Source organism: Lineus longissimus, chromosome 3 (genome assembly GCF_910592395.1).
Source record: "Lineus longissimus chromosome 3, tnLinLong1.2, whole genome shotgun sequence".
NCBI classification, from domain to species: domain Eukaryota; kingdom Metazoa; phylum Nemertea; class Pilidiophora; order Heteronemertea; family Lineidae; genus Lineus; species Lineus longissimus.
This window is the reverse complement of record NC_088310.1, coordinates 8,378,171-8,405,037: the sequence shown is the minus strand read 5'-3', so window position 1 is coordinate 8,405,037 and position 26,867 is coordinate 8,378,171. Positions and strand designations below refer to the sequence as shown.

Here is a 26,867-nt window from a genome sequence, read left to right as displayed (position 1 = left end):
CATGATCTTGTGTAGTTTCATTACAGCACCGACTGACAACCCATAAGGCTGAAACTTGTCCTCAATGAAGATAAACACTTGGCCCAATTCAGCATCTCTGAGACATGATCTTGTGTAGTTTCATTACAGCACCGACTGACAATCCATCAGGCTGAAACTTGTCCTCAATGAAGATAGACACTTGGCCCAATTCAGCGTCTCTGAGACATGATCTTGTGTAGTTTCATCACAGCACCGACTGACAACCCATAAGGCTGAAACTCGTCCTCAATGAAGATAGACACTTGGCCCAATTCAGCGTCTCTGAGACATGATCTTGTGTAGTTTCATCACAGCACCGACTGACAACCCATAAGGGTGAAACTCGTCCTCAATGAAGATAGACACTTGGCCCAATTCAGTGTCTCCGAGACATGATCTTGTGTAGTTTCATCACAGCACCGACTGACAACCCATAAGGCTGAAACTCGTCCTCAATGAAGATAGACACTTGGCCCAAATCAGTGTCTCTGAGACATGATCTTGTGTATGTTCATCACAGCACCGACTGACAACCCATAAGTCTGATACTCGTCCTCAATGAAGATAGACACTTGGCCCAATTCAGCGTTTCTGAGACATGATCTTGTGTAGTTTCATCACAGCACCGACTGACAACCCATAAGGCTGAAACTCGTCCTCAATGAAGATAGACACTTGGCCCAAATCAGTGTCTCTGAGACATGATCTTGTGTATGTTCATCACAGCACCGACTGACAACCCATAAGTCTGATACTCGTCCTCAATGAAGATAGACACTTGGCCCAATTCAGTGTCTCTGAGACATGATCTTGTGTATGTTCATCACAGCACTGACTGACAACCCATAAGGCTGAAACTCGTCCTCAATGAAGATAGACACTTGGCCCAATTCAGCGTTTCTGAGACATGATCTTGTGTATGTTCATCACAGCACCGACTGACAACTCATAAGGCTGAAACTCGTCCTCAATGAAGATAGACACTTGGCCCAATTCAGCATCTCTGAGACATGATCTTGTGTAGTTTCATAACAGCACCGGCTGACAACCCATAAGGGTGAAACTCGTCCTCAATGAAGATAGACACTTGGCCCAATTCAGCGTCTCTGAGACATGATCTTGTGTAGTTTCATTACAGCACCGACTGACAACCCATAAGGCTGAGACTCGTCCTCAATGAAGATAGACACTTGGCCCAATTCAGCATCTCTGAGACATGATCTTGTGTAGTTTCATTACAGCACCGACTGACAACACATAAGGCTGAAACTCGTCCTCAATGAAGATAGACACTTGGCCCAATTCAGCGTCTCTGAGACATGATCTTGTGTAGTTTCATTACAGCACCGACTGACAACCCATAAGTCTGAAACTCGTCCTCAATAAAGATAGACACTTGGCCCAATTCAGCGTCTCTGAGACATGATCTTGTGTAGTTTCATCACAGCACCGACTGACAACCCATAAGGGTGAAACTCGTCCTCAATGAAGATAGACACTTGGCCCAATTCAGTGTCTCCGAGACATGATCTTGTGTAGTTTCATCACAGCACCGACTGACAACCCATAAGGGTGAAACTCGTCCTCAATGAAGATAGACACTTGGCCCAATTCAGTGTCTCCGAGACATGATCTTGTGTAGTTTCATAACAGCACCGACTGACAACCCATAAGGCTGAAACTCGTCCTCAATGAAGATAGACACTTGGCCCAATTCAGTGTCTCTGAGACATGATCTTGTGTAGTTTCATCACAGCACCGACTGACAACCCATAAGGGTGAAACTCGTCCTCAATGAAGATAGACACTTGGCCCAATTCAGTGTCTCTGAGACATGATCTTGTGTAGTTTCATTACAGCACCGACTGACAACCCATAACGCTGAAACTTGTCCTCAATGAAGATAGACACTTGGCCCAATTCAGCGTCTCTGAGACATGATCTTGTGTAGTTTCATCACAGCACCGACTGACAACCCATATGGTTGAAGTTGTGTGTACAGCAGAGGGAAGGGAGGTACACCAGCCTCTACAAGTAGAAGAGGAAAGTGAGTACTGAAATTGACTCCCTTATGGTTTAAGAAGAAAAAACTTCAAGTAATCTAAAAGCTTTTTTCTGTCAGAAACTTACCAGTATTTAGTAGTGGTGTTAGCTTCGTCACTGGTGGGATATCATGCCACGTTAGGAAAGTGGCCAGGAGGGGGTCACTAGCGACACTGTTACTGAGGAGGTATGCACAGATTGTCTCTTCAGAGTCTGAAAGCAGATGAGGTTAACTAAGTCAACTTAACGAACATTGGGGAATATGTGAGGACAGAATCCTTTAAAGAGTTTAGCTTGTTGGTCAAAGCTAAAGAAGATGAGGGAATCCATGATCTTTAAAATAGATCAACACCTTCAATTGGGAACAACCACTATTGTCTAGTCATAATTTCCATTTGTCCTAATTCGGTACTTTGAGGACAAAGTCACAACCAGAATGCATGGATATGTCAACTTTAACACAACAAACGTATCCTACCTTTCAGCCACTTATCCAACTGAAACTCAACTCTATTCTTGATGTGTGACAAGAACTCGGGATGTATGAGGGCAGAGTTGCCCAGCGTCGGCTTGACCATTGGGCTGTTGTAGTAAGCCATGATCAACTTCACCTGCCAGATGTCGATCATCCGAGCTTTCTTCTGGAACGTTCGAGATACTTGATCCATTGCGATATGAGGACACAAGATCTCCGGCTTCTCTTGAGTGACGCACTCATGGAGTATCAGAGACAACAGCTGCATTACATCATACTCCTGAAAGAGAAAGTAAGGCCGGGTTTAGATAGAGGCACACAGGTATACGAACATGCCGGCAAACAAAGGTTTTATGGTCAAGGAATCGCAAGAAACTGCAGTAACATATTCACATAAGGCCTGGTTTACATAGAGCTACACAGTATATGGACATGCCGGCAAACAATGGTTTTATGGTCAAGGAACCGCAAGAAACTGCAGTAACATATTCACACAAGGCCTGGTTTACATAGAGCTACACAGTACACGGACATGCTGGCAAACAAAGGTTTTATGGTCAAGGAACCAAAAAAAACTGCAGTAACATATTCACATAAGGCCTGGTTTACCTAGAGCTACACAGTATATGGACATGCTGGCAAACAATGGTTTTATGGTCAAGGAACCGCAAGAACCTGCAGTAAAATATTCACACAAGGCCTGGTTTACATAGAGCTACACAGTATAAGGACATGCTGGCAAACAAAGGTTTTATGGTCAAGGAACTGCAAGAACCTGCAGTAACATATTCACACAAGGCCTGGTTTACATAGAGCTACGTAGTATACGGACATGCTGGCAAACAAAGGTTTTATGGTCAAGGAACCGCAAGAACCTGCAGTAACATATTCACACAAAGCCGGGTTTACGTAGAGCTACACAGTATATGGACATGCTGGCAAACAATAGTTTTATGGTAATGGAACTGCAAAGAAATTTGGTCAATATCTATAACAGATTAATAAGGCTGGGTTTACATAGAGCTAAACAGTGTAGAGACATGCCAGCAAACAATGGTTTCCTGGTAATGGAACCGCAAGGAACAATGGTAAATATATAAACAGATTAATAAGGCTGGGTTTACATAGAGCTAAACAGTGTACAGTCATGCCAGCAAACAATGGTTTCCTGGTAATGGAACCGCAAGGAACAATGGTAAATATATAAACAGATTAATAAGGCTGGGTTTACATAGAGCTAAACAGTGTACAGACATAATGGGGAACAATGGTGTCATGATCATGAACCGAAGTGAAGCCATTGTGAATGATACAAACCTTATCATTCTCCTGATCGCAGAACGCTTCAGCAAAAGCCAACACCCTCGGATCAGACGAGAACGACTTGATGACCTCCTGCTTGACATTGCGACGGCCGGACTGGTCGTTGGTCAATGACTTGGCCAATAGACTCCTGTAGCCCTTGGGGTCCTCCACATAAGAAAGGTGACCTGCTCGCTGCTTCACGTGTAGCATTCCAGACGTCTGCAGAATGTTCCTGAAATCACCATCATAAAATATTGCTGTATTTCTCAAGTTCGCATCAGCAGGAAACTTACTCAAGTGCAGACTCCCTGCGTAAGGGGCAACACTGCAACACTTCTAAAAATCTCCCTGAAATTTTATATAAGAACAGTAACACTAAACGAAAGAGTGCACCATTTCTAAGCCCTATGAATACTACTGTAAAACTGCAAAATTTGCATGCCGCTTTATTTTCGTGATTCACAAAAATTTCAAACAAAAAGTTTCCTGATTTTTTAGGGTGAGGATTACCTGTTTTCTTTTGTTTTTTCTTATCAAGATTTTTTTTTTCTTCTCGAGATTTTCGTTTCATTTTTGCAAATCATGCTCATTGGCAAAATCAATGCAAAGAATTTAGTGCAAATCTGGCAGTTCCAGTATCTAAAATAAATGAACTCAACGAAAATGGTTAATTGAACACTGGCTTCCATACCTTAAGTTATTCCAGTTCTTTCCAATATTGAACGTTATGGGAAGATATCGATCTCCAAGCACCCGTACCTGCAAGACATGAATAGAATAATCCGTAAAGTACAGCCTCTCTATTAAAGACACCTTTGGAACTGACAAATACTGTCCTTAATTGAGATTAATTGTGACTACATGCACGCAAGAAGTGGACAAGCTGGCCATGTTTTGAATGCATTCCTGATGACGCAATCGACTTTGTGATTTAGGTGAAAAAAGTACCCCCCCCAAAACACTTCTGGCACCGAAGGTATAAGTACTCACCTCTTCGAGAAGGTCCAACTCGGGCAGAACGCAAGGAGCCACACATGAGAACTTCTTGCCCGCAAACGAATCGGTATCCTGAAAAATAAAGTATCATAATCAGGACCATACATGTAGGTAAAAGCACTTGCACCTCACACCACTGATTCATTTCAAAGACTTGACCTAGTAGGACATGCATGATGGGTGATAGAAACAGAAATTTCATTCAGAGAATAATGCCAGTATTTCTTTCACCATCAGCAAGTTATCTCAAGTGAATGAAGAGATCTTCTCACTGAACTATTCCTAACTTACCCTGAATTTCACCTCCAGTGGCACGTAACAGAATGTCCCCGCGTCCACATCTTTAGGTAGCAGAATCCTCGGCTCGGCTGCCAAGACGTAGAGATGGCGGAATGCCTGCAGGTGGTAGCGGTTGTCGTTGCTGTGCGTGGGGAACTTGGGGAAGAACGCGCACAACATGGCTGCCACAGCCTCGGGTTTCGTACTCAGGGTGTACCTGGAATATAGACAGAACATCATGAGGAATGAAATGAATAAGGAGTCTTCAAACTGTCGTCAATTGCTCGTGACCTAGGAAAGTCACTTGGCTTAGGTTGGACATGAATGAGGTGTAAAACCTTCATTTTCTTCTTCTTCCACAGCATTCGCTCTGCACTTAGAGGTGTTATCCAGGGAGTATTCTTCTTCCAAGGCTGGGTGAGCATTTTCACATGCCACAAGGGGACAACAAGAAATCGGGAGATATTCAACTACTTTTGCTGTTAGTCCTGGGGCTGAAGGGGGGTCCTGCGTCCAAATATATGTCCCCACTTAATCCTAGAAGGGGAATCCTTGAAGAATGAAAGTAACTTACGTGGACATTTCCGATCATGGGCAGAATCAGGGGTCAAATTCAAGATGGCCGCCTATACATAATTGGCCACAACTCGCCATATAATGATTTTATGTGAATGATACTATTCTTCAGAAAGTTTTAAACGTTTCCTACCTTCCTCCACCAAGATAGAGTAAACCAATAGCCTGGCTGATGGCCATGTATGAGCCGTATAGCACATAGTTGTAGGAAGGCCCCACGCGGGATCTCAGGTACCGGCAGATACGCAGGACTTCAAGGTCACCTGTTCCTGCCATCACCTAGAGGAGAGAGAGGATGTTAACTCACGATTGTGTGCAGAGAGACCTCAACTTATAAGGAACCATGGTGGTGCAGTGGCTCAGGTCTCTGACTAGCGGTCAAGTGGTCACTGGTTCGATCCCACTGTGTCGGCGTGAGATTCTTGGCAGGTCTCTTTACCTTACATGCCTAACTCCACCCAGGTCTTTAAAACCAGTCGGAATTGCTGTTGGTCGTGGCTGATATGACTAACAACGTAAGAAAAGGTGTACCCACCATGGCTAATGCTAGCACCACCACGACCATACAGTTCTCGATAGCACTCTTCCCAGCTTGTTCCACCATGGCTGGCAACGTCAAATGCTTGATGAACTTCTTTGAATATTCCAACTGTTGATGTGAGGGAAAGAGAAAAGAAGATGGAAACGGTCACGAGTATCAGGACCATAAGTACACAGAGAATATATTTTAGTTAAGTACATACATGTATTTTAGGCACCGTGAATCGTTTACATAATTATGTCCTTTCAGTCAAGCTAAGCATGGGATCCACCAAGTGCTTCCCAGTTGGAACGAAAATGGATTTGATCTAATACGGTCAATCTAGGGACAAAAAAGTATTAAATTTGAAACTCAGTGCCTTGATATCACTTACTCTTACTCAAAATACCACTGTTCTGATTCTCATCAAATGATTCATGACGCAATGCAGACCAGTCTGGTTTATAAAGTTGTCAGTCAACTCAAGCTATTCTAGCTCCACCAGAGTTTGGATGTCCATGACACAACAAGTAAAAGCCTCGTTTCTCTGGCCCCCTCTAGGTAGTGAAGAAACCCCACTCACCAGACACGAGTAAGCCATCCTGTTGGCCGAGCCAGCAAACCTCAGTCCAATAGCCATGCAGCCACCTGCGACGATGTTGAGATACGCCTGACTCATCGTCTCGTAGTCGATGTCACTCTCGTCATCTCGCTCGGCACCCTTATTCAAACCATACTGGGCAACAATCTGAAAGCAGGAGACTCAATTAGCTATAACGGAGGTTACGCATCAGCAGGAGAGGTATTGAATCGAAGATTCCCTGCACAAGGGGCAAGCAACACTGCGACAATTCTGAAATCTTCCTGAGAGCTGACCGCTGAAGAAAATCTGATCACACGCGACATAGGTGTCTGCGACAAAAATCAGCGATTGCAGCAACCTGCGATCAAAACCAAACGATGATTATTGTTTTACCTGCAGATGAGAGATTTTCAAGTCTTGTCACCCATCGTAGCGATTAAGATCACAGGCGATTTAGATTTCACTTGTTTGCATGGTACTTTAAATAGACTTACTGGTGGTACATTTGCCTCGACCCATTCGACAGTTGGCGATATACAGTCCCATAGCACCAGGCCACGTGCAATTATCCGCAACATTAAGAAATCTGGCCGCACAAAGTCCAATAGAAACTGAGTATCACAGGCAGTCAGCCAATCAGCTACAGCTCTGGAAAATAAATCAATATCTTATGAAATTTCACAAAAAAGTGACCTAATGTAATCTCTTGGACTTGGAAAACGACATTTTTACGAAATTTCTTGTTTTCCAATCAAAAAATATCTTTTTCGCAATTTTTGTTTTCACAAATTCTGGTTAATCGTAAACTCCATGAAATAAAAAACCAGCGAAAATTGGACGCTTACAGAATAGAGTACCACCACGCACTTACTTATTATTCGTCTTGAAGAACATCATCCCAAGAGCGAGCGTGGCCCCAGGTGCTGTCACATCCACATTGACGGTGTCGCCCTCTTTAATCTGATAGCTGGGCGACTTGAAGCGCTCCTTGTTCGTACCATTCAGCGGTCGCTTGTGACCGCCGACCATGTAGTTGTAGAGCTGGTCGGCCATGTTCAGGTCGGATAGGCCCATCGCCTGACTGCCCCTCTGCGTCACAAAGCAAGAAAATAAGTTAGGACTGATAGAACTCGGCCACCAATACATAACTGGTAACCAGAAAAATTTCTAATTTCAATCTAAATAGCAAGTTACAACCATTTGTTTGACAGTGTTTCTAACAGTGTACCAGTTTGGTTCTTTTAGACGAGTTTAAAGGCAGAAGTTCAAGTCCTCTAGATGATTGAGTATAAGCCTGCCATGAGAAGACCCTGCTCTACCAACAGGAAGAACATTCCAATGCTGACTCACCCCTAACATAACCAAGCCAAGAGCCAGACCAGCAGCGAGGGAGTACGATTCTCTATCAGTGCAGTTTTCCATCTCCGGTCCAGGAGGGCGACCTTGAAAAAGTGGAAAACAGAACAACCGGGCTTCAGTCATACGTTTTGGAAAAGAAAACAGGGAATATACTTGCAATTTCAGTGTTTATCAACCACACTGTAGGCCTACATTAGAACCTAAGGGTTGACCATAGGCACAACCATTTTGGCTAGAACTTGAAATCCTACAGGAATTAGAACTCTTTAAAAACAAAGTGAATGCCAATTTCAAGGCTGGGTGTCTCAGAGAACAGACTCCCACCCTTCAAATTAGCATTCATACTGGTGATCAGACTAGAAAGAGACCCACCTATCTCCGACAAGAGGACCTCAGCCATGTGTCGATGAGCGGTCCCCTGGTAGACGATGCCCACTCCCAGTATGGCAGCCACCTGGACAACATGATTGATGTCCAATTCGGTGGACGTCGGAGGCAGAAGGGCGTCCAGATGAATGCTCAGCAGACGCGTGGTTGAGACATCCATGCTGCCTCGCTTGGCTGCCGCTATGCCTAAGAGTAGTCCGACACTGGTCATCTCATGTCCCTGTAAAATGAAACATTATGTTGATAGACTCATCCACCCAGGAGCGAACCTGATGATGAAAAAGGCCACGTTAAAATATTTCGGCAGACCATAAGATATCTGGGATTCCACTACGCCGACCCAGACTATGCTACACCAATGCTGAGGGGAGGATACGGACAGATCACCTCTGATCACAATACTTTGTACTGGTATTGGAGTTAATTCATTTTTAAAAACTGGTTATCTGATGTCCATGTAAAATGAAACAATATAATTTTAACATCATTCCAATTGCAGTTTGATGCAGCTCGATCGCTGCAGAATCAGATGAATTCCAGTAGCTTACCAAACAGGTTGAAGCCATTAGAACACAATGAGGTGATCTTGGCTTAGTCCATCATTCAGAACACTGGTCATTGTCATGAGTAAAATCTGAAGTTGTTCACTCACCTTACTGAGATAATCATGGACATTGAGTGTGTCCAGTTTACAGAGGTGGCCATTGAGACCCAGCGCCATCAAGAATCCAGCGTGTTCATTGGTCAGTTCGTTACTCTTTGGCTTGTTGTACATGATCCACGTGGAGTCGATTTGTGACGAGTTGGCGATCCTTAGGCCCGCTGCTACACCGTTATGAAACTGCGGCCAGGCGCCCATGTTCGGAGGTGTACCGATGTGGCTGAGGTCTATGGTATTGTTTCTGGAATATAAAATAACATAAACATAATACAGAAGACCAAGATGAGTGATAGATTAGAGTCCCAAGCGCTTGCTACTAGAGTTTACTCCTAAACAGTGAGAAATGTTGCTTATCTCTCTCATTTTCACACTTCCTCTTGGATTTTCACTAAACCTACCTCATAGTCATAAGATTCTTTTTTAATGTGGCGCTGTTTCAAATTTTCACTAAACCTACCTGTAGTCATAAGATTCTTTTTTCATGTCGCGCTCTTTCAAATTTTCACTAAACCTACCTCATAGTCATAAGATTCTTTTTTCATGTCGCGCTCTTTCAAATTTTCACTAAACCTATCTCATAGTCATAAGATTCTTTTTTCATGTCACGCTGTTTCAAATTTTCACCCAAAACCTACCTCATAGTCATAAGAATCTTTTTTCATGTCCCACTGTTTCAAAAGGCAAAGAAAGTGAGGTATTTACCTTGGTGGAGCTCTCCCAACAAGACAGAGCTTGGGTATTGGCAAGGTCTCCGTCGCTACTGGATGGTAAGTACACAACGTGAACATACCCCTGAAAGTAGGAGAGAATCAACTTAAAGGGGAACCACAGGCAGACGGGAATCGAATTGGTGGTCTTCAGGTGACTGATATGCACAGTTAGGGAACTAAGTCATATTTGATTCAGTGATAGATTTATTCCTAATACAAGCGTGGTAAGATTTCGATGCACTGTGAGATGTGAGAGATGTTGGCAACTTCGTGAAACTTTGTGAAACTTAATTTACCATGCAATGGTCAACCTTTAAGATTTCATAATTTGGGCAAAACTCTTTATTTGGGCTTCAGCTAAGTAGTAGGAATACTCCGCACTTCTTTGTGTATTTTGACAATGGTATTTAAAGAATTTTGTCACGAGGAGCAGTTCACAAGGAATCTTACCGTCCAAGAGGAAGAGCCATCGTCCTGATACAAAATGCATAAAGCTGCGTTTCTTGTTCTTCAATGAAGTCATGGTCACTGAAACGGGTAATTGAAAATAGAAACTATTTTACTGAAATAGTTTGACTTTTTTCCAAATCTATTTCAGCTCTTAGATAGGAGAAAATGTCTTATTCATTATTTTTAGCAAGCACAACTCCTGGCGCGAAAGGTTTTCCGTGCAACAAATATCACACAAGCGTGGAATCCTCACAGGAGGCCATTGGGTCAATGCAGGAATTAACATGGAGGCATTGGCCCAACATGGAATCACCGTGAGGCCAAAATAGAACCAATATTGCACAGAAGTCAATGTCAACAGAGACCAACATGAAATCATTAGATACAGCGGAACCTCTCTCAGCAGGCACCTCTGTAATCAGGACACCCTGTGTATTAGGAACACTGACTGCGGTTCAAAAATGTGCCACTTTTTACATTTTCACCTCCCTAATCAGGACACCTCACTACTATGGACAGCATTTGTGAGTCCCAAGGGTGCCCCTAATAGAGAGGTTTTATTGTATTATCCTACCTGACTTCTGGTCTTTGAGTAATGGATATTCGGACAGGTTTGGACGACTGCAGCAGATGACGGACCTCCTGGACTCGCAGATCTTCGCTGAATCTCAACCTCAACAACTGAAATTATAGAATATCGTTAGAAATCCAAAATATTTTGAAAATATTAGACAAATTGGTAAAATGGTGTGTATTCATGGTGCTTTACTCTCAGGAGCATACTTTGGATTACTTGATGAATCAGACTTCAGTTAAACAAAACAGGACATGAGAACAAGATCCAGGTTGATTATCTAAACAATGGAAAAGGTCAACTTTTCATGCAAAAAACCTTCGCATCAGGATGAGTAAACACAATCAATTAGCAACTGGTCGGTGTACAAAGAAAGCAAAATGATAGGGGACTATCTCAAAACTACATTGATGACAAAAACAGTATGATCAGTTGCTCTCAAGTCCCGCACACTTCCAATACGCAACACACGTTGCACTGGGCTGATACCTGCCTGGACACATTCTTTCACCAATGCTGCTTGACAGGATGATCACCTACCTACTTGTTTGCGGGGCACTTTTGAGAGGGCCCCAAACAATCATCCAGGTTGCCAACAATGTGAAATATTCATGATCATTGAACTATTCAGCTTCAATGTAATAACACTAAACAGCAATCACTCCTGTCCCGTAACAGCTTTTAAATTTGTGAGCGATTAAAACATTTACGGTACACCGACATTTTTTAACGGATGATGATTTTTGCGCATCATTCTATAAAGGGACAATGTATAACACAATAACCACCTCTGGAGATAAAAATAAAATGACGATTTTTGAGCAGAAGTCCGAGAAAAAGGTACACACCAGACACAAGGTCTAGTGACATTGTTACATTTAGTTACGGAATTACGAGACCAACATGGGTTGCCATTCGATGTTGAGTCTCCTCCTCATTCTGCTGTGGTCACAAAGACTCCAATGTGGGTGTCTATCTAATGCTCCGCTGACAAAAACTGCATCCAAACGAGGACCATCTCTAAACTATACCTTTACAGCTGAAGAGGCGGACTGCATAAACGTTTTACCCAGCTGTAATGAATCATGCGGCGACTGTGTGAGCTGTCACACAATAACACGGACCAAAAACTGCCATGAAAACGACGACTGTAGGGTGACGGTGAATTTTTTCAAATCGGAAGATCAGGATTGCGCGACTAAACCGACATATCTGAAACTAAATGCAAGGAATATCGCAGGAATATACTCACAAGAATATATTATCGCGAATTTCAATTCAGAGAGAATATGTCAAACAAATGGCGGACATGCGGATGAGTTTACATACAACGCGTTTAATTTCTATAAAGGACCAGTTCAACAAATTGTTGTCCCATTTCCTGATATTAAAATATCATTCAATATATCAAAAAAGAATATTGAGGAAAACCTCTTGAAGGAACCTGAGATAATGAGCATAATTGAATACCGCTACCGACGTCCACAACCAAAACCGCAATGTACCTGTCAACAAGGTTACATCCAACACAAATGTGTGTGTTACACGCTGGTAAAAGAGTTCAGCTCTTGGGATACGGCTCATACAGCATGTGTCGAAAAAGGGGCAGATCTCGTCAGCGTCGCCGATGAAAATGAGATGACTGATCTGAAACATTTTCTCCGGTCTGTGTGGTGGGAAACGGGGCAATCACGTCGCTATGTTGAAGGTGAATGGATATTTATCGGACTTCAAAAAAGAAAGGTGGGTCATATATATTTTGTCGTTCCCAAATGAAACGTTCTATCCCTTTGCGTGCGAAAAAAGTGTCTTCCCATCATGTTGTTTCATAATTCATAGCATGAATGCCTCTGTTGTCGAAAACTCAAAATGGTTTGTCATCGTCACAGCGTCATCAATCAGATAAGCATGAAACACTGGAATCAAGAGCATGTCCTTAAACATGCAATTTTGATGAACCAGCCTACACCAACCTGAGACCACCTGCCCTTGTCGGACCAGGAGGGTTCAGGCCTGTTCGATCACTTTCACACGAGGTTAATTAAACTGTCTGGTTACTAAACTTGTCTCAATCGGCTTGAACAATCACCGTGTAAAAAGGGCTAATGCAACGTCCAAAGTATTCCTCACACATTTCTCAAATTGTTTTTTTCAGAAAACCAACAAATACTTTGCAAACTATGAATGGACCGACTCCACTCCAGCCACATACTTCGAATGGTACCGTTTAAACATCTACGCCGGCTTGGCTTCAAAAATCAAACTTCCCCTCAACTTCAGCGGTACTTATATACCGCTTAAAGACAACCAACCATCCACGAGAAACGTTTCTTACGAAAATATCACCACATGTGTTGTTATGTACATCAACTATGCTAATGATATCTTGGGAAGGAGCGCCTGGTTTCAAATACCTTGTGATACCGCAATCCTAAATTCGCTCTATATCTGTGAGAAACAAGCATCTATAAACAACTCAGAAATGAGGCCTGTCGAACTACAAGGAAGGAAATCGTCCCCAAACATACAAGGGACCGGCGTTAAAGGTTGTGAGGACGGATGGAATTACTACAAGGGTCAATGCTATACGATGTACACATCGGTGTTGCCGCTTGATGATAAATCTACAAAAGAAGTGGATTTATGGAGGAAATGTTTGAATATGCGAGGCAATATAATGTCTGTTCGTGGTGGTGATGACGTCCTAAAATACCTGACGAAGTTGTGGCGACATATGCCAGTGTATGGACGCATATTGATACTCAATGGAACGTTCAATACCTGGGCTACAGTGAATACACCGGGGTATATGGCTATAACAGCTCCAAACCACTTCAATGACACGCTCGATCAGCTAAGGAATGTAATCTGTCAGAAAGATCCAATAGACCGTATAAACTTACCATGCAGACCGGGTCATTGGCGGTGCGACGATCGGACATGTATTGCAGAAGATTACGTCTGCGACAAACGCAAGGATTGTCGAGATAATTCAGATGAATCGGACTGTGCGAACAAGGTTTATGGAATGTTTACTTGCGGAGACGAGAACAACACACAAATATCCTATTCATCGAAATGTGACTTCATCAAGAATTGTTTAAATGGAAACGATGAAACTGCGTGCATCCACCCGTCATGTGCAAAGTACATGTACACATGCCCAAACTCTCAATGTATACCTAAACAATGCGACAGCGTTGACAACTGTTACGATAAGAGTGACGAGGATTCCTGCTCCAATACATGTAACAGATTTCGCTGCTGGAGTGGTAAGTGTATTCCAACAAAATTGAAAAACGACATCATTGACGACTGTCCGATCAACATCTCTGCTAGATTACGCGATGAGGATGACACAAACCGCGATATTTATCGCGGGATGTTTTACCGGGGGTCTACAAATAATGACTGGTTCTGTCCGGCTCCTGATCAGGTGCGATGCTCATTTACATCAACCAAGTGTTTCAAGCGGAGGGAGGCCTGCATCTATGACCATGACGAGTACGGTTTAATGAAAACCTGCAGGGACGGTGGCCACCTCTTAAACTGCCAAGACTTTGAGTGTCCAGGCTTGTACAAGTGTCCAAAGTCCTATTGCATTCCTGTGAGGAAGCGATGCGATGGCACGCGCGACTGCCCACATGGAGAGGACGAAATAGACTGTGGTAACCTCAACTGTTCAGGTTTCTTTCAATGTCGGGGCGAATCATTTTGCCTAGACCAGGCTGAAGTCTGCGATGGCCGTGTTCATTGTAAAGCCTTTGGCGATGATGAAAGGTTGTGTAATATTGAGCGACCAAACATGTATGCCATGTCGGCTTGCTCATATCGTGGCCATGTGACAATCTGTGTCAACACTCATATATACACACTACATTGGGTAGATAGAGCAGTTCATTTCTTAAATTTCTCTGGCAATAACTTAACTTCAATGTCATTTGACCTTAAGTTTCAATACCTTGAAGTACTGAATTTATCGCACAATTTTATCAGGCATCTCTCGGGACGGGCATCACAGATGAGTCCAAACCTTCAACACATAGACCTCAGCTTCAATAGATTGGAGAACGTTGGTTCCTTTGTATTCCTAGAATTAAAGACATTGAAGACATTATTACTATCCCACAACCAAATCAAAGTCCTTGATGGAAACAGTTTTAGAGTAAACCAATACGATGTATATAATTTTATCACAGTAGAGGTGGTGGACCTGGAACATAACAACCTTTCAACCATCCCAGAGAATGTATTCCTACAACTTGATGTCAAAACACTAAAGGTTGATAAATTTTCTTTGTGCTGTGCAGTAAGAGGGAAACAGACAAATTGCACACCACCGCCCGATGCCTTCTCCTCGTGCAAGGACTTGTTGAGCGACACAACTTTACAAGTATGCATCTGGATTTTAGGCTTCATGGCCCTCCTCGGCAACCTGGCAGTTCTCATCTTGAGGCTGATCCACCACAGAGATGGCGGCGTCGAGAATGTCCTCATCTCCAATCTACATATCGCCGACTTCCTCATGGGTGTTTACCTTCTGATCATTGCCTCAGTCGACGTCCATCACAGAGGGACATTTGGCTTTTATACCGATCAATGGAGCGAAAGCCCTCTTTGCTATTTCGCCGGCATTCTCAGTTTCATATCGAGCGAGATCTCCGTTTTTCTTTTGGTGTTGATCACGGCCGATCGAGTCATCGCTGTGGTTTTTCCCTTTCAATTCGAGAAAATCAGTCTGCGGCAAGTTGCTATCATTCTCCCTGTAGCATGGGCCATTGTTGTCACTACAGCTCTAATACCTTTATGGAACGAGGGCATATTCTCCAAATTCTATGGCAACAATGGCGTCTGTCTGCCATTCACTCTTGGGAAGGGGAGTAATACATACGGACTTGTCTTTCTCACATTCAATCTCGTCGCTTTTATCTTAATCGCAATCGGCTACTCTGCGATTTACCGCGTCATTATACAGTCAAGGAAACGCTGTCAGCAGTTTGGTATCAATAAAAACACTGCGAGAGAAATGGTTTTCGTCAGGAAAATGGTTCTGGTCATTGTCTCCGACTTCCTATGTTGGGTACCGATCATCTTAATGAAGTACTTATCTGTTGGAAATGTTGTTACTTTTCCACAACAACTCGCAGCCTGGACGGCCGTCTTCGTTTTACCTCTGAATTCGTCAATTAATCCGTTTCTCTACACGATAGCCGCCTTTCGAACTAGACAGGTCGCAAAAATCGCCAAGAAAAAAAGGAAGGCATACACTGCGGAAGCAATCAATGTGGCAGTATCAAATGTTGAGCTTGCCAAGGTGGCAAGGGATGGCGTCAACTACAACCCTAACGGGCTGAGTGAGGCGGATTCAAATGAGACCACAACGTCTGCTGATCACAAGGAAGGGATATTCGTTATTGCTTCCACATTGTAATCACGACAACACAGGCAAGCTTTTTGATGTTGATTGAAATGTCTGAATACTTGACTTGATAATGGATTCCCGGGTTCGTTACCCGGCCGATGCCACTTCATAACTCTCAAGGTCCTTGTGTGCACTAGACTTTGGCTGCCTTTGGTTCTCAAGAAAGGTTTCCAAATAGGCGGAGTAATCTTGTATCGTAAAGCGCTTTGAGACTGTAGATAATACAGTGCAAAGCACTATTTAGAAACTCACGATTATTATCATTATTATTATTATTGTCTTTAACACAAGTTAACCAATCACCATATGATATGTTGTGGAGACATCCCGTCCATAAGAAATTAGGTCAGTTTTTTTTCATCTCACAGGTGTCTCATCGGTAAACTGTATTCCGCATGATTTTAAATGATATTAACTGGCACTTTTAAAATAAAACCTCCACATCATTAACACTGGCACATCACAGTGGCACTTAATCACTTCTGTGATTCCCGGTACAAAAAAATCCATTACTTCTGCAAATGTTTGATAATTTGTAGTAGACTAAATTGATTTGCACAAAACCAAGGTTTAGCCAGGGGAGTCGTCAAACTAACGACCCAATTTGGGAACAAATCGTAAAAAACGACCTCGAAAATCTCTTAAAGGGAGTCTAAGGCAGGAGCCAGGGAGGTCAGATCAAGTTAATCAAAGTCACAGATAGGGTGCTCTCCTATCTCAAAGTTCATCAAAACTATTCACGCTCGAATAATGAATATGATTATCACTGAATCAAACACAACACGGATCCCTAACTGTGCATAGGCCTACTCAAGACCTGACAACTACTAATCTGACAGCTGCAGCTTATAGGCCCCTTAAAAGGCCTATGCTATACACCTTTCCAGAAATGGGGCACTGAGTGTCCAAAATAGTGATGTCATAAGGGGAAACTCGGCCTTATGGTGGAGAGACAAAGGAGATAGTCATGGTTGACCAACACACTTGAATGCCTTTAATGATGGACAAGGGGGAAAAAGTTAGTTCCAATGCAAGCCACCAATTTCGGGAAGCATGTATAGGCCCCCTTTAAAGGCCTATGCTATTCACTAAATATTTGAAATTTGTAATTTTGTTTGAATACGTACTTGATATGAATTTCAGCCTTGCTGTTGTGTAAACAGATATATAAATACTACCGGTACAAGTAACGAGTTTCAGCAAATTGATATCCATGATAACTGCACTATGGCATTGTGTATAACTGCATTTCTTATTTTGTGGACGAGAAGTTGTACGAACAGCATACCCCTTCAAGCTGGAACACATTTTCAAAATTAACGAAAAGCCCTCGTAACGCCCCCCCCCTTACATTCCTGGCTACGCCCGTCTCATATTAATCATATAATGGACAGCTAATTGACTGCAAACCAAAATACCCTCAATCACCACTTCCAATAATTGTATTGAGACCATTAGCTGATTGCTATGCAGACCAGATGTTTACCAAATAGAACAGAAAAGACTCCAACAGCGCTTTTAATACATTTTTTTCATGAAACCTCGTCAGTCCGCCCAAGGAAAATATTGGTATTGATTCAAGTACAGTCCAAATCACAATTGACAACCATCCTGCTTCGCGTCAGTGAAGCGCGTTAAGTTACGCACCAGTGACACACTTATCTCTCTACATTTCATGTAATTTACGTGCGACCAATGCGCTTGGGTAGCCACTCTCTCGATTTACGGGGGTCTATTTCAATTTGGACTGTATCATTAAAATCTATTTATTTCTAATTGAAATTTGTTCTACAGGGTGGCCCAGAAATATTTTCCCTCACACAATAGATACACAATAGAATGCGATTGTGCAAGGGAAGATAATTCTGGGCCACCCTGTACTGTACATGTTTCTGTAAGAAAATGTTTGTTGTGTGTTTCTTTTAGCTAAATATGTCTGTGTCCTAATTGCTTCAAATAAACTCTTATAAATGTTCATCCAACTATTCTGTTATTGTCAACTTCTTATGACAACTAACTGTACCAACACAAATTCTATCTAACGTTGGTCCCCATCCCCCATTGAAATAGACCCAGTGGTGAGACTGACGTTCAAGATAAACATCTGTGCCTGTCACCGCTAAGGCCGTCTAGGGTTCGATCCCTGGTCAGTTCCTCTTCTCAAGTCAAAGTGAAGGTGGCAATATCACTGCCATATTGGATGGAAAATACAAGGCCATGTATGGCATACCACAAAACAATGAAATTACATCGTATTTCAAGTCAACAGTACTGCATTTTGTGACCTCACACACCAAATGACGTATGGTAGACATTTTTGTGCGCTCCATTTGCCGTCCAGGGTTACCTATTTGCTATCCAATATCGATGCATGAGCTATGCGCCTTCTATAGAGGCCATGCAGTGAAGTCATTGGGCGGCAATCCATTCAGTTATAATTTCATTATACATTTCGATTTTCCAAGCAAAAAGATTATTACTACTTTTACTTTCGTCAATCTAGGTCATTTGCAAAATCCGCAAAAAAACAATGCCCACGGAAAATTGCATTTTGCAGTATTTTAGAGAAGATTGATGCTCACCCTCTCGTCGAGACAATCCATCCCATCATCCTCCTCCTTGGTTGCTTTGAACTGCCAAGACGTGTCACGACTTGCCACTGTCGACTGCTTCATCATCTTCACCTTGTTGCCAACTTGTTTGGACAGATCTTGGCGACCTGGAGACAAAACAGATTTTGGAAGACGTTCTGTGGTCAGTTGACAAGATTGGGCTCTCCATCACATTAGTGTGCCAAGATCGACCAGAAGTCAAACCCTGGACTGCAGAGATGACAGGTGCTGATGTTACCATTATCAGTTGAAAAGATTGGGCTCTCCATCACATTAGTGTGCCATGATTGACCAGAAGTCAAACCCAGGACTGCAGAGATGACAGGTGCTGATGTTACCATTATTAGTTGACAAGATTGGGCTCTCCATCACATTAGTGTGCCATGATTGACCAGAAGTCAAACCCAGGACTGCAGAGATGACAGGTGCTGATGTTACCATTATTAGTTGACAAGATTGGGCTCTCCATCACATTAGTGTGCCATGATTGACCAGAAGTCAAACCCTGGACTGCAGAGATGACAGGTGCTGATGTTACCATTATTAGTTGACAAGATTGGGCTCTCCATCACATTAGTGTGCCATGATTGACCAGAAGTCAAACCCAGGACTGCAGAGATGACAGGTGCTGATGTTACCATTATTAGTTGACAAGATTGGGCTCTCCATCACATTAGTGTGCCATGATTGACCAGAAGTCAAACCCTGGACTGCAGAGATGACAGGCGCTGATGTTACCATTATTAGTTGACAAGATTGGGCTCTCCATCACATTAGTGTGCCATGATCGACCAGAAGTCAAACCCTGGACTGCAGAGATGACAGGTGCTGATGTTACCATGACACCACTCCAAAAGCCCATAGAAAACATTGCCCCGTGTTACCCTGCTGACAAGCAGAATTTCTCGTTTTTTTGTTTTAGAATAGATGTCTAACCTATCGCAAGGCAACTGTTAATTTGTAACAGACAACCAGATACATATACCTTGGATCCCTTATGGAAACCTTTTTTTTATTTTGGCCCTGGACACCTTGATACTGCCCTAATAAAACAACCATTCTCACCAACTAGTACATAGGCTTGCTCCGGCCAATCGGCAGGCGGGTTTACTCGACACTGGAACTTTGCCTCCCGCAGCGGTAAGGCTACCCCAAATGGTAGGTACTCAAGATCCTTCAGCGTAAAGCCTGGAATGAAATCAAATGTGCCATTGAGTTTCCATGAGGAGGCCTTCACTGTATGGTAAATTACCGAAGGGTTAAACCAAGCTGAAAAACAATAAGGCAACGCTAGGGTCAAATCAGGAACTTCAGTCGCCAACCCACCAACCTTATATAAGCTGCTTGGTGCAACTGATCATTGGGATTTTGGGTGTTTAGATTTGCATGTTACTGCCATAAGCTGGCCTGTTCCGGTCTGTAGTCAAGCCCCACAATAAGCCCCGGAGCATACTTTAGAATATACCTGTCACCTATCGTAAACACCTTTTTAAAACTTTCCATTCCTAAAATAGTAAACTCAACAATTCGACAAGCTCGAGTTGCAGTAGGTACATCAGTACTGGGTTGTGTACGCGCATGTTAACCAGTCATATGGGGATGGGGATGAAAAAGATGCCAGCAAAGGGGGGAAAACGGAATCTTTGATGTGAAACTTCGTCTATTGCGTTCGCCAAGATCACAGATCCGAATGCACATGTTGAATTATAACTTCATCTTGTCTTTGAAGTAAGGGGCACATGACTGAGGGACTCGGAATTCAAGAATACAAGAAGACTCGGAACCTGAATTTGGCACGGAATGCCCGGTGTTCAGGATTTTGATTCTCAAGGGTGCACTAGAGTCAAGGGAAATGACAGACCTGATTCAGTCATGAAGAGGACCATTCTCTCATGACAAGATAAAGCGCTGTTTGGTGCGTAGCTCTTGGACAGGAAGGACTCCTCATGCTCTGACCGACGTCCCATACGCGTCACTTTCTTCAGAAATCGACCCCATGAGACATCAGGGCTCCTTTCATTGTAGAAGAACGCCACATATATCTGGAAAAAGAATGCGTACGAAAATACTATTTTGAATTCCACTGGCCTGTTTGTCATCCATTTTCATATTGAAACCTTGCCCCTCCCTCTTTTGGGGAAAATCTCAGATTGACAAGCAGTTTTTGAGAGTCTCTTCACCCCATTTTTCCAATATCCTTGATTAATCAATTCATCAGTCCCCTTTCTCCTTGGTACCACACTTTCAGAACTTACTGATATTGTGCTCTTGGTCCTCGTGCTGACAGCAGGTAGGTAAGGAAAGGGTTCCACATTGAAGCCCTTCATGTAGTTATACAGCCACTTGCAGATGTTGGGAGGGTCCTTGTTAATGAACGACGGGAAAGAGAGCAATTTTAGCTGATCTGAAACAAAAATCACTAATTAAAGGCCAGTCTCCTCACGCAGAACTGGAAGTCTATATTTGATGACGTGTTTCGCCCCTGCTTGAATTGGCCATTGCCCCAATTGGCCTAGGCTAGGTCATTTCATTTTAGGCCCTCCAGTCAACCGAAGGTTTATGACCGAATGCAGTATTCTTGATTGAGAGGTTATCCTTAGAAAAGTTCCACCGCATAAAATTATGGTTCTTCCTGAAGCAGTAAAGCATACCTTCTCTAATCTGACTAGCTTCGTCCATCAACTGCGACAGTTCTGCATATTCTCTGCAGTACATCTTGACGTACTCTTGTAACTTGAGATCCCGTGCCAATTGGAACAGCAGCAAAGATAATGACTTCAGCTCTTCGTGGTATAAAGAGTTTAGCTTCAATTCCTGAAAATATCAGTCTGGGTTAGCTTTAATCCTGAAAAGATCAGTTAGCAAGTTAGCAGTTAGCGTTAGCAACCGGTGTCAACTTTAGTGCACAGGTGAAAGTTACTGTCACAGAATCTATGACGGAGGATAATCGTCATAGATTTTATGATGACCCATCATAGATTTTATGATGGAGAAACTTCATCATAATGCTCATATCTACAATAGGCCCATCATAGATTCTCCAATTTTTTGCACTTCCACCTCAAGATTGCCATATCTGTTCCATGTCTCTTCGGGCTTGGGAACTCTTTCTATTGCTTGGGTGTGTCAAGATATGCCTAGCGAGCTTGATGGGGCCAATAAAGATTTTTCGAATAGGTGGAAGCACAATCGATAGTTAACTCCTCACCTCATAGACCAAGTGGACAGCAAAGAAGACAACGGGGGCGTGAGGGAAGAGTATGGCCGTGGAATCGACAAAGGATCGCGTCTCCTCTTTCTTGCCAGAGGACGACGCCCCAACTGGGTCGAGGCCAAGAACTGTGCCATGGGAGGCTGTCATGTAACGATGGTGGTCAGAGTTGATCAGGTAACTCCAGTCCTGAAAAATATTAAAATATTTTCGCATCTACATGTACATGTAGTCCAAAATTGAATAAACGAGGCTTTGATATAATTATTTATAAAATATTTTGTTGTGAGATGCACAAGTTAACATAGGACAAATTACAAGAAGCTATTAACAACAATGCTTGTAACTTTTGACATTTTGGACTCAGTCGCAGTCGGACCAATTTTAGGTAGAGCCAGCACTTTATACGATGACAGAATTTACTCTTAGATAATGTGTGTCACTGTATAGTCTCATATTGACACTAAGTACAGCCCAATTTGACACCAAGTTCAGCCCAATTTGACACTAAGTACAGCCCAATTTGACACTAAGTACAGCCCAATTTGACACTAAGTACAGCCAAATTTTTGACACTAAGTACAGCCCAATTTGACACTAAGTTCAGCCCAATTTGACACTAAGTACAGCCCAATTTGACACTAAGTACAGCCCATTTGTTCCAAATTTCGGAAGAATGAAAATATCCATCTCACCTCGCTCGACCCTTCATCAGATGGTCGCGCTTTCTTCGCGACCACACCGGCGGATCGCGACAAATCCAAATCCTGCAACTGTTGCATGATCGCCAATTTCTCTGTATCGTATCCCATCATGCCGAGCAAACATTTGACGAACTTGTTCCATTCTGATTGGTTGGTGACGCCGCCGGGAGAATTCTGGGTGGAGTACCACTTGATGAAGACCTGTAGGGCGGTGTCTTTGGGGAGGACGTGCTTGACGGCTTCGAGGCAGAGTTTGATGTGTGGGGACGAGGTCATGACAGGTAAGGACGTCCTCCACAGCGATCCATTGGATAACTCCTGCAAACAACGAACAGATTCAGTAAAAGTCCATTGAGGAAAACTCAGTGATGTACAGGGTACCAAATTATGGAGTTGAGCTTTGTTTACCTTGAAGTGACCTCCAACATGATCAGAGGCAGACACCACAAGTCAGATATCTGATTTCCCAACAACACAGTGTTGCTGTTGCTTTTTCTCAATGTTGGTTTTGAAATAAGTTTTTATACACACCACGGAAAATCTGTTGTCTACAGCATCTCTGATCCCCTGTACAGGATATCGCGGGAATGGGAAGTCTTCCGAGAGTGAGCTGACACACAGATGGGATGCATCGCTCATCTCTGTGGGGACTGGCGATAACATCGTAACCTGAAAACACATCATCATCTTGTCAGTGTGGAGAGGATTTGAGGCAGAATCAAGTCAATCTAACCATTTTATTCCAGACCTAGTTTTGGGGATCAGTGGCAGAGTGGTTCGAGCGACGAGCTTATAACCCACTACAGCCTGCAAGGACGTTTCAAATAGTGAAAACAAATGCCGAGAGGCAACTGTTTGGCCATAACACCCAAAACCAAAATGACCTTGTTACAGTATGGTTCTTTTATCAGTCTCATTAAAACACGTACCTCATCTTCAAAGCGCACTTCCATCGCACTGGGCGGTCGGCTGGAGGTCATGTACCCCTGAGGATGTGGGCTCAACCCAAACGATAAGCTGGGCTTGCCGGTCATGCGTGGCGTAACTGGTAAAGATGGTGGTGGTACGCCCTGCACATGGATCGTATTAACCTGTAAGAAATATAGAGAAGGTCTATTCATGAATAAGTTCAAAGTCTGAATGATCGTATTTGTAACCTTCGTGAAATGGAAAACAGTTTCATTTGCAATCTTTACAGATTTATCTCCACCTACCTTTTTGGTACCACTGTAGAGAAACAGAGTGTTTGAGGTGTCCAGGATAAGAATGGCGTCGAGGCTCTGAAATATAGAAAACGCAAGTTAAAGTAATCTCTTCACCCAATTCATCATCCTAAAGGAAATCAGGTTGAAGTTTGCTACCCGGCCCTGCACACAAACCCCTGTGATATTACCCTACACTGTCTGCAGGGCCGGAGAAGCGAATATATAAACCCCCCATTTCCTCAGGATGTCACTTCATATGAACATATAACACAAACCACAAAAGAATTACGTCCTAGTTCATGATCTAGAGGTGGGGGGGGGTCTGAATCCCTCCCCGGCACTAAGTTCTTTCCTGTTTGAGTCCGAAGGTTAAAAGAGCACTCAGTGGCAGCTCTTAACATCCGTAGAGGACTCAAGTCTCAGGGACAACAGAGCGTTTTGAGCGAGGACCACAGTCCTAGTATACGGTAGCTATAGAACATCAACCTAAAAACTAAACTAAATTGTAAATAAACTAAATTAAACTAATATTGTAAATAAACTAAATTAAACTAATATTGTAAATAAACTAAATTAAACTAATATTGTAAATAAACTAAATTAAACTAATATTGTAAATAAACTAAATTAAACTAATATTGTAAATAAACTAAATTAAACTAATATTGTAAATAAACTAAAGTGCTTACCTCTAAAGGCAGTGCATCCACAGCAGGTATGGTGGTCACACTACCAAATATCAACTGACTTTTGTCGTTGCTCTCTTCTATTTTAATACATCTGAACAGAAAAAGGACCAACATAATGTAACACTATTATAATCAGAAGAGTTGATCTGCACTACCTCGGACGAAAATGCCTCTAAAATGCTTTTTTCTGGTCCAATTTTGAAAATTCAAAGATTAACGGAAAGTTAAGAGAGATCTTTCCATTCTGCATTCAAGCTATAAAATATAGCATTTAGTACAGGAAAAAGTTGGAAATCTGCCTAAAATCGGAAACTTGACATCCCTGGTTAAGTAACTTGTCCAAAGGCATACGCTAAGTGTTTGGTATTTGTGGGAAAATTCCCCTACCTGAGTTGCTGTCCATATGGCACCAAGTAACACAGAAACATCTGGCCACAGAAATCTGTGGTGATGAAGGCTTTCTTGGCTTTACCCAGTGACCTATCCCTGAAGAAAAACAGTAGATTTTTTTTAACCAAAAATTAGACAATCCATGTCCTTCCAATGTTATAAAACTGCCGAATTTTACTCAGTAAGATTCTGTTTTGTATCTTATATCTATACTAGTCATCGCACCAATTTGAATAACTTGCCACCATATACCCTAAGAAGCAGGCCAATACAGTGCCAGAAATTGTTTTTTACTCCAGCGGGCACAATACCTGGGAACAATACAGGGAAGGATTCTGGCCAGTTCACTTTTCTGCCCATACAAGGAAGGATACAGCTTTGAGAATGACATCATTGACATGACACTCGAACACTCGCCCCTATTTTAAAAAGATCGCTGACATTTTGAGCCCAACTCTCCTTGACTCACCGTCCAGTTGCCTGCTCCGTCCAGATATGCTCCATACAGATGTCAGGTGTGAGGGGTTCCCCGCACTCGGACACACTATCGTTCATCATGGAGACATTCGTGGAGACTGGGGTCCCCGGGATGATGTTCGGCATGTCCATTGGGGACTGCGGGAGATGAGGTGGGGTCTGGTACCGTAACACACCAGATGTGCTCATACTTAAACTGGGGGACTGCGTCCGACTGGAATAGGAACAATTTGAAGAAATAGTCAATATAGAAATATCATACAACGAAATATTTGATAAGGGCCTTGATTATTTGGTTTCATGAGACAAGTGGGCTTACATACAAATGAGTGAGTTTACATACATGTAGAACTGCGACAGGTGAGCTTAGATACAAATAAATATAGTATCTGAGTCTTCAAGCAACAATTTTGTATATTTGCCACCCTTTATTTTTTTTATGTTATATCCAGTCCAATGAGTTGGCAGTACGGACATGCGTATTCACTAACTTTAAAGTATTTCTTCCCACTTGGACTTGAGTGGGAAGCTCTAGTGGGGACATGCTAGGGGACTGACTGGACAGAGTCAGCTTGGAGTGGCTCCTGGTATATACTGACCTGATGGCCAGATGCGAGATTCCGGGACTTAGAGAAAGTCTTGACTGCATGGGGGAGTTGAGTCTACTGTTGTAGCTCCTGAGTGGCGACATACTGGGGGACTGACTGGAGAGGGTCAGCTTAGAGTGGCTGCTGGCGTTGGCAGAGAAATAACTGCTTCTTCCCTGGCCTGGGGTCTGTGAGTGTGAGGGCAGGGCACTCATGGTCATCGTGTCACTGATCGCTACAGAAGTGAAGAATGCCTCCTGAAATGAAATGGCAAATTCAAAAGTTCAAAAGGGAGAATTATCGCAATAGTCATCAGGGATTTGAGTTTCATTTGATCTTTCACTGGGTACTTTGGGTCAGGAGACAAAAGACTTAGACTCGCCTCAGGTTTTGCTTTCCTTAGACTCCACACAGAATGAACACCCAGGTTGCCATCAAACATCATGACAAGTGACGGCGACTCGCTCGTAAATACGATCTGTTGGCTCTGGTCGGCCATGAATTGTATTTTCCCTGCCATGCTGATGCCGTGACCACCTTTGGTAACGACAGGTGCCACCTCGTCCAAGGGATGCATTAGGCTGAAGAGAATGGGCAGCGTCTGAGGATCCCTGAAATATAATGAAAGGTA

General features: G+C 42.9%; 2 protein-coding genes across 3 annotated transcripts; one reads left to right on the top strand and one right to left on the bottom strand.

Annotated features, from left to right (window-relative positions):
* Positions 1 to 1,771: 1,771 nt before the first annotated feature.
* On the bottom strand, positions 1,772 to 26,826 carry LOC135484704 (anaphase-promoting complex subunit 1-like). 2 transcript variants are annotated; one of them, XM_064766346.1, is made up of 33 exons: positions 26,619 to 26,826; positions 26,249 to 26,493; positions 25,642 to 25,863; positions 25,170 to 25,268; positions 24,783 to 24,873; positions 24,103 to 24,168; positions 23,818 to 23,979; positions 23,420 to 23,557; positions 22,880 to 23,206; positions 22,182 to 22,373; positions 21,625 to 21,787; positions 21,229 to 21,377; positions 20,835 to 21,015; positions 20,039 to 20,161; positions 18,944 to 19,080; positions 10,940 to 11,046; positions 10,366 to 10,443; positions 9,908 to 9,997; positions 9,197 to 9,446; positions 8,530 to 8,764; positions 8,149 to 8,240; positions 7,670 to 7,887; positions 7,293 to 7,446; positions 6,799 to 6,963; positions 6,231 to 6,344; positions 5,829 to 5,974; positions 5,132 to 5,336; positions 4,835 to 4,912; positions 4,536 to 4,603; positions 3,857 to 4,076; positions 2,543 to 2,819; positions 2,152 to 2,277; positions 1,772 to 2,049 (listed from the first exon to the last, which is right to left on the bottom strand). In XM_064766346.1, the coding sequence occupies exons 1-33, from the start codon at positions 26,811 to 26,813 to the stop codon at positions 1,943 to 1,945; spliced, it is 5,220 nt and encodes a 1,739-aa protein (XP_064622416.1). In that variant the 5' UTR covers positions 26,814 to 26,826; the 3' UTR covers positions 1,772 to 1,942. The 2 variants fall into 2 exon arrangements, 1 of the variants encoding a protein (XP_064622416.1); XR_010446486.1 differs by lacking the exon at positions 2,543 to 2,819 and having other exon boundaries at positions 1,936 to 2,049.
* On the top strand, positions 14,961 to 16,370 carry LOC135484273 (G-protein coupled receptor GRL101-like). The gene has a single exon (XM_064765588.1). The coding sequence runs from the start codon at positions 14,961 to 14,963 to the stop codon at positions 16,368 to 16,370; it is 1,410 nt and encodes a 469-aa protein (XP_064621658.1).
* Positions 26,827 to 26,867: the final 41 nt, after the last annotated feature.

What these genes read in the sequence shown, in the direction of transcription:
- LOC135484273 (XM_064765588.1), top strand. Translation starts at nt 14,961, where the DNA reads ATGAGTCCAAACCTTCAACACATAGACCTCAGCTTCAATAGATTGGAG.
- LOC135484704 (XM_064766346.1), bottom strand. Translation starts at nt 26,813, where the DNA reads ATGCATCCCTTGGACGAGGTGGCACCTGTCGTTACCAAAGGTGGTCAC. An exon ending in ATCTCGCATCTGGCCATCAG is followed by an intron (nt 25,864 to 26,248) that starts GTCAGTATATAC and finishes TTCCTATTCCAG; the next exon opens with TCGGACGCAGTCCCCCAGTT. An exon ending in TCTACAGTGGTACCAAAAAG is followed by an intron (nt 23,980 to 24,102) that starts GTAGGTGGAGAT and finishes TATTTCTTACAG; the next exon opens with GTTAATACGATCCATGTGCA.